At 41.2% G+C, this 12998-nt stretch overlaps 1 protein-coding gene across 1 annotated transcript in view; it reads left to right on the top strand.

The window, feature by feature from the left end:
- Positions 1-12998, top strand: part of LOC119292080 (callose synthase 9-like) — a 35153-nt gene that overhangs the window by 17008 nt on the left and 5147 nt on the right. The window contains exons 28-41 of the mRNA XM_037570911.1: positions 3925-4022; positions 4118-4208; positions 4308-4468; positions 6909-7018; positions 7357-7491; positions 7599-7667; positions 7755-7929; positions 8069-8183; positions 8541-8660; positions 9646-9761; positions 9851-9934; positions 10037-10149; positions 10942-10994; positions 12656-12832. Coding sequence (XP_037426808.1) covers positions 3925-4022; positions 4118-4208; positions 4308-4468; positions 6909-7018; positions 7357-7491; positions 7599-7667; positions 7755-7929; positions 8069-8183; positions 8541-8660; positions 9646-9761; positions 9851-9934; positions 10037-10149; positions 10942-10994; positions 12656-12832 — 1617 coding nt within the window. The remainder of the gene's footprint in view (positions 1-3924; positions 4023-4117; positions 4209-4307; positions 4469-6908; positions 7019-7356; positions 7492-7598; positions 7668-7754; positions 7930-8068; positions 8184-8540; positions 8661-9645; positions 9762-9850; positions 9935-10036; positions 10150-10941; positions 10995-12655; positions 12833-12998) is intronic.

The following is a 12998-nucleotide window of genomic DNA, read 5'->3' as shown; positions in this document are numbered from 1 at the left end:
AGTGTGCTGCAGTCCACGGCGAGCAAGCCTATCAGCGGTCCAGCAGCCATGGAGTTGGCCAGCCAGTGGAAGAATTTGACCCGCGGGGGCGTCCAACTATTCCAGATGAGCTTCCAGGAGTAGCAAAGTGTGGATCTATGGAAGGTGGCCAAGTAGCAGGACTTGTTAGAATAAGCGCCATTGGCAGACCACTTCGAGAGCAATTGATCTGGCTCATTGGATAGAGTGGTGTGCTGCACAGCCTGCCATAGCTGCAAGTATTGGCCGATCTAATGTATGCGAAGGACCCCGTGTATGTTGTGCCCAGGTATTGCCTTGTAGGGCATCGGCCGCCGTTCTGATCTTGCGACGCCTCTTGGGGATGCATTGGTAGAACATCGGCATGGTTTTGTTGACAGACCGTCCGTTGAGCCATCAATCCTACCAGAAGAAAGTGGTCGCGTCGTTCCCGACAGACATGGTTGTCGATGTGAAGAAAAGTGTGCGCTTCTTGGCTGAGAATTGTATGTCAAGCCCTTGCCATGCGCGCTCAGTGTCTGCGCGAGAGAACCAAAGCCAGCGTAGCCGAAGCGCGTTCCAGATCCTGTACCCGCAGGCCACCATGCGAGAGAGGGCGGCAGACATGGCGCTAGTTCACATGACATGCCCATCGCTGGCCACGGCGCGTCCAGCCCAAAGAAATCCTCGCTGAATATTCTCGAGTTGCTTCAGGGTTTTCTTTGGGGGCGCAAACGCCAGGAGCTGGTGAACTGGGATCGCGCTAAGGACTGATTTGACCAAGGCCAGACGTCCGGTTTTGTTCATCAGCCAAGCCTTCCAAGCTGGGAGTCGGCTAGCAACCCTGTCAACAAGGGGCTGCAGCTGGGCGGTAGTGGGGTGGCGCGTGGTCAATGGAGTGCCAAAGTAGGTGATAGACAGCTCCATGATGGGGCATCCTAGCTGGGTAATAATCGGCGTGGTTACCTCAGGGTCGCCGTGTAGAAGAGTAGCTGAGCTGTTGGCGAAGTTGACCTTTGAGGCCGGAGGCCTCACCAAATAGGCTGAGAATCTCTTTGGCGGCGGCAACGACATCGTTCTGCGTGGGGTAGCAGAACAGCACCACATCATCGGCATACATCGATATCATCGGGATCACAAGCCGTGGGTGCAGCTGCTGCAAGATGCTGAGGTTGTGGGCGCGTTTCACAAGTCGATCAAGGGTGTTGACGGCGAACACGAAGAGCTGCGGGGACAGGGGATCGCTTTGGCGAAGCCTGCGACGGAGCCAAATCAGCGGGCCCGGCTCACCGTTGAGCAGTACGCGAGTGCTGGCCGTCGAGAGGAGAATGGCGAGCCAATCCACCATATTGGCGCAAAATGTCAAAGAGGAATGTCCAAGATATGGAAGCTTGAGCATAATCCTCGGGGCTCCAAGCTGATGCAGCAACCTGAGCGATTGCTTGACGAGGACGAAGTTGTCGTGGAGTCTTCACCTGGTGATGAACACGTTTTGGTTATGGCTGACCAGGTTGTCGAGCTTGGGGGCAAGGCGCAGCTATAACATTTTGGCGAAGAGCTTGGCCACGAGATGGATCAAGCTTATCGGGCGGAAGTCGCTCAATTGGCACGCATCAGCATGTTTGGCAGTAGGATGAGGAGGGCCTGGTTGAGGTTGCAGAAATTCAGCAGTGACCTGTCCGTCCCGGGTGTTTTTTGTGCTGGCAGGCGCTTGACTGAAACCTCCTAGCATTCCCTTTTCAGTTACATGGCTTGTATAGCCGTATTTGTCGGAAGATCACCTTATTCATGGCTGAAATCCAATCTGTACCATTTGCTAGAACTAGATTCTCTTTAGAAATCCTGTATTTTATAGCCAGAGCGCCATCTACTCAAGCCAGATGTCGCTGGTACTGTAAAAGCTGTGCTGAAACCTCCTAGCATTCCCTACACCATTTTGATCTGCCCCTGTGGCTGCGAGTGTTGGCTGTATTTTCTTATTATATTAAGTATGGTGTGCATGTCCTTTAATTGGCAGTGACAAGTCTTATAAACATTTCCAGTTTTTGCACTTCCTTGTATAGCCATGACTTGGAACACTAGCATGTCCATTTGGGCCACTTCTGACATGTTGGCTTTGGAGTGAAATGGGATCTAAGTCCTTTAATTCAAACATCTGCAAGTAAAAACATTTTTTATGAATGCATAAAGAGGCTAGTTATCTACCACCTGTAAGATATAAACTGGAGTGTGCTGTCTATTTTCGTTTAGGCAAGTCCATTACAGTGCTGTTGCTATCTAGGACTAGACCAACGGTGTGAGTTTGTTGGCAGTGTTATGTTATTAGCATTTGGAAGAAAACTTTTCTTACACATCTTTTGTGAGACAGATATAAGGATTGAGTTACTTGGCAACTGATTCATGAAAAACCACATAATGCAGTAATTTCGAGTCTTTGGTTTGTGAGAAAGGCTGCTCACATCAGCTTGAGTGAACAGTCAATTCAGTAAAAAATAAAAAAATCTGATTTTTTCTTTGGCAAGGAGCTTTGATGTTTTTTCTATACGCGTGCAAAGTTTGGCGATAAATCACATTCGTGGAGGTGTGGGAAAAGAAAACCAAAAGCGATGCTCCAAAACGTGTTTCTGGAAGCATTCTGGAGCACTTTTTTTTGTCCACACCTAAACAAATGCGATTCCATCGCGAAAATTTGCACGCGTGTAAAAAAACATAAATGTTTCTTACCATTTTTTTCATGTTTTTAATTATTTTTTGAAATTTATTGTTCATATAGCACTTTCGGTGAAATCATATGTTATAAATCATGGAGCAATGCTGGCCTTTTCTGACAAAAAAGCCCTAGTTCTTAATCGTTGCCATGCATTAATTATTTATATAAATTTGCTAATGAGCTAACTCTTCTCAGCAAGAAACATTCGACATCAGTAGTAACTAAAGTATAATCATGAAAGTCATGTTCTGCTCCTGAGCTCATTTGAGCTCGGGATGAACAGTAAAATCGAAAAAAAATGAAAAACATTTCAAAAAATTCTGAATTTTTATGGGTGGAAACATTGACAAAAATTCTCAGTGCTTGCAAAATTTCATCCAAAAATGACATTCGTACAAGTCGTGGCAAAACAAACAAAATCAGTACTCCAAAATGTTTTTGGAAATAACATTTTTGGAGCATCAATTTTGTTTTTGTTTTGCTGTGACTTCCACGAATGTTATTTTGTGAGCATTGAGAACTTTTGTCAATGTTTGCACCCAAAAAACATCAGAATTTTTTGAATTATTTTCAAATTGTTTTTGGGGTTACTGTTCACCCGAGCTCATTTGAGCTCGTGCTCAAATACATCACGTCCCGTATAATCACTGTAGTTTCTGACCACCACCATTACTTGGCATCATATCAATCAGCCTGTCCAACTGTAATTCACTTACTTCACCTCCGCTTGATGCCTTCCCAACTCGTCTCCTTGTCAGCCTTCGATTGGCAACCCAGCTTCATCCATATTCTTTACCTCCGCCAGGGTTGTCCCATTCGCAGATGAGTTTATCTTTGTCTGTCGTCGCTGCTGAATGCCACCACTATCTTAGACAACATGATTATGGATTTGGATGGAGACTGGAGATGGATTTGCAGCAGCAAAGGAGAGTACATGTCGAACTTCCCACAGAATGTTTTTTCTGCTGCATCTGCGCTAGTTTGGTTCCACATGTCATAGCACTGCTACTTATTCGCTCGAGTTTTAGAAGTTGAAGTGGATTATCTGGTTTTGTTCAAGGGTGTTCAGGACTTTGGTGAAAGTAGTCAAGTACGATACAAATCTTTTTCCAAACCGGATCGAACATTTTAATTCCCACTCCTAAAATGTACTCTTTGTAGTTTGGTATTTAGAATAGTTTACTAGTTTATATAACTGTTGAAATGATGTTTTGCAGAAAGAAACGGAATCTGCTGATATGAAGAAGGGGGCAGTTAATGCTATTCAAGATCTATACGAAGTTGTTCATCATGAAGTGCTTTTTGTTGATTTGAGGTCTGCTATCTTGTCTATAATGTTCTAACCTTTTAGTCAGATCTGTATACTGTTGTGCCATTTCATTTCTAATCCCCTTTGCTTATGAATGTTAGTGCTAACATTGACGATTGGAGTCAGATAAATAGAGCAAGAGCTGAAGGCCGCCTCTTCAGTAATCTCAAGTGGCCAAATGAACCTGGATTGGTATTGTCGTGTGATCTTGTTTTGTCGATATTTTCCTGTTAGCTTTCATTTCTTTATAGCTATTATTTAATAAATATATCTTGATATAATGGAATGCAGAAGGACATGATCAAACGATTGCATTCACTTCTGACCATCAAGGAATCAGCTGCAAATGTTCCTAAAAACCTGGAAGCCAGCCGGAGACTGCAGTTCTTCACGAACTCTCTGTTCATGCAAATGCCTGTTGCAAGGCCTGTTTCAGAAATGCTTTCCTTTAGGTGAGGCTTCTTTAGTTCTTTTCTGCTTTGTTCCATTGACTGTTTAAGCAGTACTGCCATTGCACCTGATTCCACTCTCCGCAGGTTCTAATCACAGTAACAGCTGCAAACTGCCTTTTTCCACCTTTTAAACTTCAATATAATTAATTCTGCAAGTTAAGGTTGCCCCATAACATAGCAAGAACGAGCTGATTATCACTAGAAACTGGTTAAAACCAACTGCCCTTTGGTTTTCAGCATTTCCTATAATAATAGGATGTTTAGTTGAAAAAAAAGGCAAGAATAATGATACACTGAGGTACTATGTGTTGCACATGTTGCTACAAATCTTAGTGGGGAGAATTGGCGGCCCATTCTCCCATAAGTAATTTAATAAGAATCTAGAATCAGCTGATGTTAATCGGACACTGACCAAAACTGTCCTTTGTTTTGGAAAACTGAGAGCACATGCAGTGGTCATCAGTTTTCTACTGCTCCTATTCATGTGTGAAGCAATGGCTCAGCCGACCCTAGCTTTGGGTAGAGCTCCACCTGATAAATATAAGCATCCTGTTATGAGATTAGGTTTTATGTGTGTGTTGTGAGTTTGTGTTTTGTTTGCCACACGGCCTCAAGCTCTTGTATACCGAACTTACCTCTGTACTAAATGAGAAGATGCCTTTTTTTTGCGCAAAAAAGAAATAAGATAAGATACTACTATATAAGTATATGCTTGAGGTCTATATAATAGGCTGGCACATACTATTTGGAATTAAGCAAAAGCAACCAATAAAGTCATTCTCATCTGCAATCTCCTGTTCTCTTGTCCCAGTCATTCTTATCTGTAGTGCCCTGTCCTTTTCTCCCCTAAAGTTGTTGGCATGCGGCTGTCCTCTACAGCCCCCTCTGCAAACATGGTGCACTTGGCATAAAAATATTTCAAAAATTTGACAAAAAAATGTATCTACCCTGCCACTAAATTTGGAAGGCAATCTTATATACAAATGGAGAAACTAAAAAAAAGGGCAGCCCGGTGCATGTAGCTCCCGCTTGCGCTGGGTCCGGGGAAGGGTCCGACCACTTTGGGTCTATAGTACGCAGCCTTTCCCTACATTTCTATAAGAGGCTGTTTCCAGGACTTGAACCCGTGACCCGTGACCTCATGGTCACAAGGCAGCAGCTTTACCACTGCGCCAAGGCTCCCCTTCAAATGGAGAAACTAAAGAGAAACAAATTCTGACTGCAAGGAATAAAGAAAAACTAAAGTGGGATTTTGTTTCCTTTTTTTGTTTCTCCTAATGTTCGCCACATTAATGATCATTTTTTCCGGATTCTTGATGATTAGTTTTCAAATATTTCATGACCATTTGCACCTTATTTTGGTATGGAAGCACCTGAGGGGCAGGAGCAGTATATGTTCTTATGTATTTTTATTAGTATATCCACTAATGTGTACAAGGATAAGCAAAGTATTATCTCTGTTAGTGGATATTGAGTTCATACTGGTTCGACTTTGGCATACCAGATGTCATACTGGGTGACATATCGGAAATATGTGGTTTTGTTAAAAAACCCGCTAGTTTGTTTAGTTATTCTTGTTCATGCCATGCCTTTGTAGTACAAATAGTACTCCCTCCTAAACTAATATAAGAGCGTTTAGAATACTAAAGTAGTGATCTAAACGCTCTTATATTAGTTTACAGAGGGAGTATGTAGACTAACAAAACTTCGTATTACAAGTGTATGATTCCATATTCTTGGTGGTTTGATTAAGTAATACATAAACTATAACTCATTAAATCATTACTGTAGCATAGCAAAGTACATTATATATGTTTTTTACCCTAATTATGTATAATTTTATTATAATTTTACTAAAGCTAGTACAAAGTTGAGTCACTTATTTTGGGACGGAGGGAGTACATGTCTTATTTCCTTGTAAACATTTTGTAAATAATTTGTAGTGGTTGATAGAGCTAATGTGGTTTCTTTTATAATCTATTGATGAGTGATGACCATAGTTTTAAATGGCGGGCTATAGCATTTTTAGCAGGGTCCTGCTAAACAGCATCTATGTACAATTTAGTGGTTTTGGTACACATCTGAATATCCTACAGTTACTACGATACTCGGCCCTAGGAAGGCTCTTGTTACATATTTGTCTATGAATTGGTATAACACCCAGTCTGCAACGCTGTAACATAACCATATTCCTTGATGTGTAGTAGGCAGCGTATTTGACAGTACTAGAACCAAACCATTCATATTTTTGTATTTGAAACTATACCATTCAAGTATATAATTCTCAACTTTGAGTTTGCTGAAACTATGAGTTGAGAATTATATACTCGAATGGTATAGTTTCCAGACCAAGTGTGGGTACGAACTTCGGTCTTCCTTTTTTTACCCATTCAGTTGCACTTGCTGTATCTGCCTCTGACATTGCCATGTTCTTTTGCAGCGTATTTACTCCATATTACTCTGAGACTGTGCTTTATAGCATCGCCGAACTCCAAAAGAAAAATGAAGATGGTATATCTACACTGTTTTATCTTCAGAAGATTTATCCAGGTTTGTTCTTTCTTACCATGCTGAAATTTGGTGACACTTATGTAAAAGGTGGTCAGCTTCTGATGAATTGGTTTGAGAGATCCCCTTGTTTCCTCATTCAAACCATGTTCCTTCAAAGAGATCTTTTTCTATATTCGAGTAGATCTGATGCCCCACTTGTTTTTACCAATTGGTCACTTCTAAACATGGACAACTCGACCTAGCAGTATACTGTCATCAATACTAATGCTATACAACTGAGCTTATTTCATTCCCGTCTTAGTTGTTGAGAATGCAATTTTCTTTGTTATCATGGGAATTCCTAGTCCAAACCTTATGCGGTTAACTTCTGTATACAGATGAATGGAAGAACTTCCTTACTCGCATCAACAGGGATGAAAATGCAGCAGACACTGAACTTTTTAGCAGTGCGAATGACATACTAGAACTTCGGCTATGGGCATCTTACCGTGGGCAGACATTAGCGCGAACAGGTTTGCTATCTTTTGGAACTTATATGTTGATTCTTCTCTGTGTGCATTCCTTTTGTAGTACTCTTCCTATGCATGGATCTATATTCTGTAACTATGTTTCTCTGCAGTTCGTGGGATGATGTACTACAGGAAGGCCCTTATGTTGCAAACTTATTTGGAGAGAATGCATTCTGAAGGTATGTCTACTAGGTTCCTTTTCAGACATAAATTCTTCACTTAACTGAATGCATGTAACATCCTTTTCTGATGTTTTTCTTGTCCAGATCTCGAATCTGCATTTGATATGACTGGTCTGGCTGACACACATTTTGAGTACTCCCCTGAAGCACGTGCACAGGCTGATTTGAAATTTACGTATGTGGTTACCTGCCAAATCTACGGAGTGCAGAAAGGAGAAGGGAAGCCAGAAGCTGCAGATATAGCCCTTCTGATGCAAAGGTGCTCTTTATATCTCATGCTAAATGAGTGATGCTTCTCTTTTTAGAATCAGTGAAGGAGCTGATTAGCTCTTTTCTTTTTGTGCGTATTATATTGCGCTACACCAGTGCACCATCTCTGATTTTTCTTTGTTTTTCAGGAATGAAGCTCTCAGAATTGCATACATCGATGTTGTTGAGAGCGTTAAGAATGGAAAGCCTAGCACTGAGTATTACTCAAAGCTTGTTAAAGCTGACATCCATGGAAAGGACAAGGTAGTTTAGTTTTGGATGTCTTTCTTCCTGTCTAAAGGTTGATTGCTCTCATCGATTTTCTTGAGGGGTGTTCAATAGAAGTTGGCTTGGGTTTCAGCCGTTGTTTTCCCTGATCATGCCTTTACTGCCTACGACGTTAGTTCTTTTATATTGTTTTGGTACATTAAGTACAAAATTTGTGCAGAAAACTGTGGGGTAGACCGTCACAGTAAGTACATTGATTGTTCATTCTGATACTATTATCGCAGTTCTCATATCCTTACAAGCAGCACTAAATCTTCAACTGTGAACTTCAATATTGTGTTTTGTTATATGAGCAATGTGTTCATTCTGACCAAACTAAACTTCCTGTTACAGGAAATTTATTCTGTTAAATTGCCCGGCAATCCAAAGCTTGGGGAGGGTAAACCTGAAAATCAAAACCATGCTGTCATTTTCACTCGCGGAAATGCTGTACAAACCATTGATATGAATCAGGTATCTAGCTATCTTCATGCTTCTTTCTTGAGTTATTTACTGTCATTTTTTTAGGGAAAGATTTCATGGCTACTGGCTAGCTTTATTTCAAATTCATCCATATCTGAGGCAAAACAGAAAATAGGCAGATTCTCCGTCCACATGCCTGGAGGGATGACAGCGAGGCATCGACATTTAGCTTTAGCAATTAAATCTGTTGTTTTTGTCGCAATTACTAACAGTGCTTCTGGCCTGACAGTAATTCAGAGGCAAAGTCTGAATCGAGAGCGCATCATTCAGGCAATTATACCTTCATTATTATCCTGCTGCCTTCTCTCACACAAGTTATACCAGCACCCCACAGCGATAAGGACGGCCATAAACATGCTGCATATACATACCGTAAGCATCAACACAACTAATAAGTAAATCCAAAATAGCAGATCCCACCCTATCAATAATCGCTGCCTTTTCGATCCTGTCTTTGAGACCCCACCTTCTCCAAATATTCCTCACCCGCCGGCACCCAAACAGAGCATGCCAAATATCTTCTCTTCCTCGTAAATCAGGCAGATAGGAGAGGTTACTGTTCAAGCCCGCCCTATCAATACACATTGCCTTTTCGATCCTGCCTTAATTAGTGTCATTTTAATCCAAACTCTGCACAGTTAAACATTCTAGGACATACAGTTTCTTTGTTTTGCAAGGGAATAGAAAGTTCTCTATGAACTTAGAGAAGGTTTTACAGTCGTAGAGGCAGCTATCTAGTACTAACTGTTACAAAATGTATTTATTTGCTACACCTTCTTCACTTTCCCACGCACATTTTTTCTTGTGTGTTCATTTCTTACACATTCGGTAGTTCTGTATTCCATGCATAGTTTCTCTATTCAATCTGTTATGTATATTGTTTCTGTTTGAGGATTTGACTAATGATCCACTGCAAATCTGCAATACTGTATCAAATGTTTTGTTTATCATTGCTGAGTTGTTTTTTCAATTGAAGGATAACTATTTCGAGGAGGCACTAAAAATGAGAAATCTGCTTGAGGAATTCTCTCAAAATCATGGCAAGTTCAAGCCTTCAATCCTTGGTGTTAGAGAACATGTCTTCACTGGAAGGTGATATTTCAGTATACTTTGGTTGTGTATTTTTTTCCTGGTTTATTCCATTAGTAAACCCAGTCAAAATAACATTTTCTCTTGTGTAGTGTTTCCTCCCTCGCTTCGTTTATGTCAAATCAGGAAACTAGTTTCGTGACATTAGGACAGCGCGTTCTTTCTAATCCACTGAAGTAAGTGCATTTACATAATAATTTTCTAATCGACTGAAGTATCTTAGAATTATTTTCTAATCCACTGAAGTAAGTGCATTTACATAATAATTATTTTTGCAGAGTGAGAATGCATTATGGTCACCCAGACGTGTTTGATAGAATATTTCATATTACGAGGGGTGGCATCAGTAAGGCGTCCCGTATCATCAATATCAGTGAGGATATATTTGCAGGTAAGATTAAATACCCTTTTCTGCTTTGTCTCTTGGTGTTTGTGTATTATTCTTTACTTTTCTAGTATTAATTTGTTCTGTGGTTGCCTACTATTTTCTGAGTTAAGAACATGATGGTACACAGCTCACCATATTTACATAGTTCATTGGAAACTATATCTGTTTCTCATCTCAGAAGCTGAGTAGTATACATTAGGTTATGTTTTGTCTCTACATCCCAACTGATTACCATTCTGTGTTGCTCTTCATAAGGGAAAGAAATTCTTCACTTCAGAGTCAACTATATACATATTTTTTTTATGCTCTACGCATTTTGATATTATATACTGTTTGCTGATCCAGAAAAGTGGAAAGCATACGAAATATCTTGCAATTTTCATGTTTGTTTAACAAAACACTAACAGTACTTTTGCTTTGTTAGCCTTAAAGTCCGGTTATTCATCTAAAGGAATTTTGAGGAAATGAGCAAGTTAATAATTATATGTTGCAATGCCATTTTGTAATGTAAATGCTATATGCAATCGTATTCTCAAGAAACAAGTAGAAGCCTCGTGCAGATCTGTGAACACCATATTTTAGTCTTGTGTATTTTCTCATGTTTTAGTTGGACGGTATCTCTTTCGTATACAATCAGTATGTTCAATTGTTCATGCTATCATTCTTACTGTTTCCATATATGTGCGATAGTTTTCTTTGTTTCTGCTATAGCGCTTATCATTAGCTAGTTAGCCGATAATATATTACACTCGTGGAGTCGTATCTTCTTACTGGCGCACCATCTTTGAATTGCAGGGTTTAACTCTACTCTGCGTCAAGGGAACATAACTCACCATGAGTATATTCAGGTCTTGTTTTTCATCAATTTGTAATTGTTTTAGTGTACCTGCTGATCAGGTGCTTGCTGATCAGGTGCTGATCAGGTGTTTCAGTCAACGGAAACCTTAAGCTTTCTTTGTTTGTGGACTATGAATCTTTCTAAACAACAACAACAACAAAAAAGCCTTTAGTCCTAAACAAGTTGGGGTAGGCTAGAGGTGAAACCCATAAGATCTCGCGACTAACTCATGGCTCTGACACATGAATAGCAAGCTTCCACGCACCCTGTCCATAGCTAGTTCTTTGGTGATACTCCAATCCTTCAGGTCTCTCTTAACGGACTCCCTCTTGGTGTTCTCATTGTGGCCTACTTGCGGGGCATACGCGCTGATATCATTGAGAACTAAGTCCCCAACTACCAGCTTGACCAGGATAATTCGGTCCCCACATCTCTTGACGTCTACACTCCATACTTGAGGCTCTTGTTGATCAAGATGCCTACGCCATTTCTGTTTGCAGCCGTCCCCGTGTACCACAGCTTGAAGCCGGTATCCTCCACCTCCTTCGCCTTCTGTCCCCTCCATTTGGTTTCTTGGACGCAAAGGATATCAACACTTCTCCTTACCGCTGCATCAACTAGCTCCCGAAGCTTCCCTGTCAGAGACCCTACATTCCAGCTACCTAAGCGAATCCTCCTAGGCTCGGCTAGCTCCCTTACCCTTCGCGTTCGTCGAGTCAAATGCAAAGACCCTTGCTCATTTTCCACTACATCCGGGCGCCGATGTAACGCGCCACTAAGGATGCGACGACCCGATCCTCGCTCACTTGCCGCCGTATCCGGATCAAGATACGGCACGCTACCAGGGGGTTGCCGGCCCAGCCCTTGCCCATTTCCCACCACACCCGGGTTCCGATGTTGCACGTCGCTGAGAGGGTTACGCCCCAACGAAAATCTTTTGGGTTTCATCTCCATAAGAGTGGCTGAGTTTTTATGTTGGCTCGCCAAGCCTATATCACAACCCTCCTCCTTTACCCGGGCTTGGGACTGGCTATGTTGAGACAACATAGGCAGAGTTGTGAATCTTTCTAAACAAGTAATCTTTTTTAATTTACTCCTCGCATCTGTATTCCTATATTGGACAAAACTGTTCTACAGAACTCCGCAAGGATAGACTTGATAACAGAACTGAATCCACTGCATGCCTTGTACAAAACTTTAGATGGAGACTATGTGACTACATTGCAGTTTCTGCTAACTTAGAGAATATATGAACTCTTGGTCGAAGGCATTCAGTTGTGCTAGGTAGATTACTTCTATTTGGTCATTACTAGCCAACTTTCCGGTGTGTTAAGGGGAAGTAAGCAACTCAAGTGTTCCAGTATTTTGAATTTTTGATGGATGCCATTTTTTCTTCGTCTTAATATTCCAAATATGTTTGGCCTTGAGTGATTCCACTTTTGAGCTGCCAGCTTTAAACCTTGCTTACTTTGTGTTACTCAGAGAGCAATATAGTTGGCCTCTACCACTTAATTATATTTACCAGCAATTTTATAGTTAAACAAACATACTGATGCCCTCGGTGTGATTCTCTCTTCCCACAGTGATCTCCACTCTTAGCGACTGTAGCATATAACTTCGGCTGCACTACTGCCTTTTGAACATTGTATGGATGTTTGACATATTCTGTAGGTTGGTAAAGGAAGAGATGTTGGGCTTAATCAGATCGCACTATTTGAAGGAAAAGTTGCGGGAGGAAACGGCGAACAAGTTCTTAGCAGAGATATATACAGACTTGGGCAGCTTTTTGACTTTTTCAGGATGTTATCCTTCTATGTGACTACTGTTGGGTTTTACTTCTGTACTATGGTAATTCTATATCTGATACGACATGTCATGTTTTTTCTGGCAGCGGCGTTTTCTACTATCCTGTTTGTAAATAGACAATGTCCTAGAATGCGTGCAGTCAAACATCTCTTACCTCGACTCATAAATATGAAAAAAAAGTAGTTTGGCCATGTGAAACTCATACTAC

The sequence above is a fragment of the Triticum dicoccoides genome, chromosome 4B (assembly GCF_002162155.2).
Source record: "Triticum dicoccoides isolate Atlit2015 ecotype Zavitan chromosome 4B, WEW_v2.0, whole genome shotgun sequence".
Lineage (NCBI taxonomy): Eukaryota > Viridiplantae > Streptophyta > Magnoliopsida > Poales > Poaceae > Triticum > Triticum dicoccoides.
This window is presented reverse-complemented; position numbering and strand designations above follow the sequence as displayed.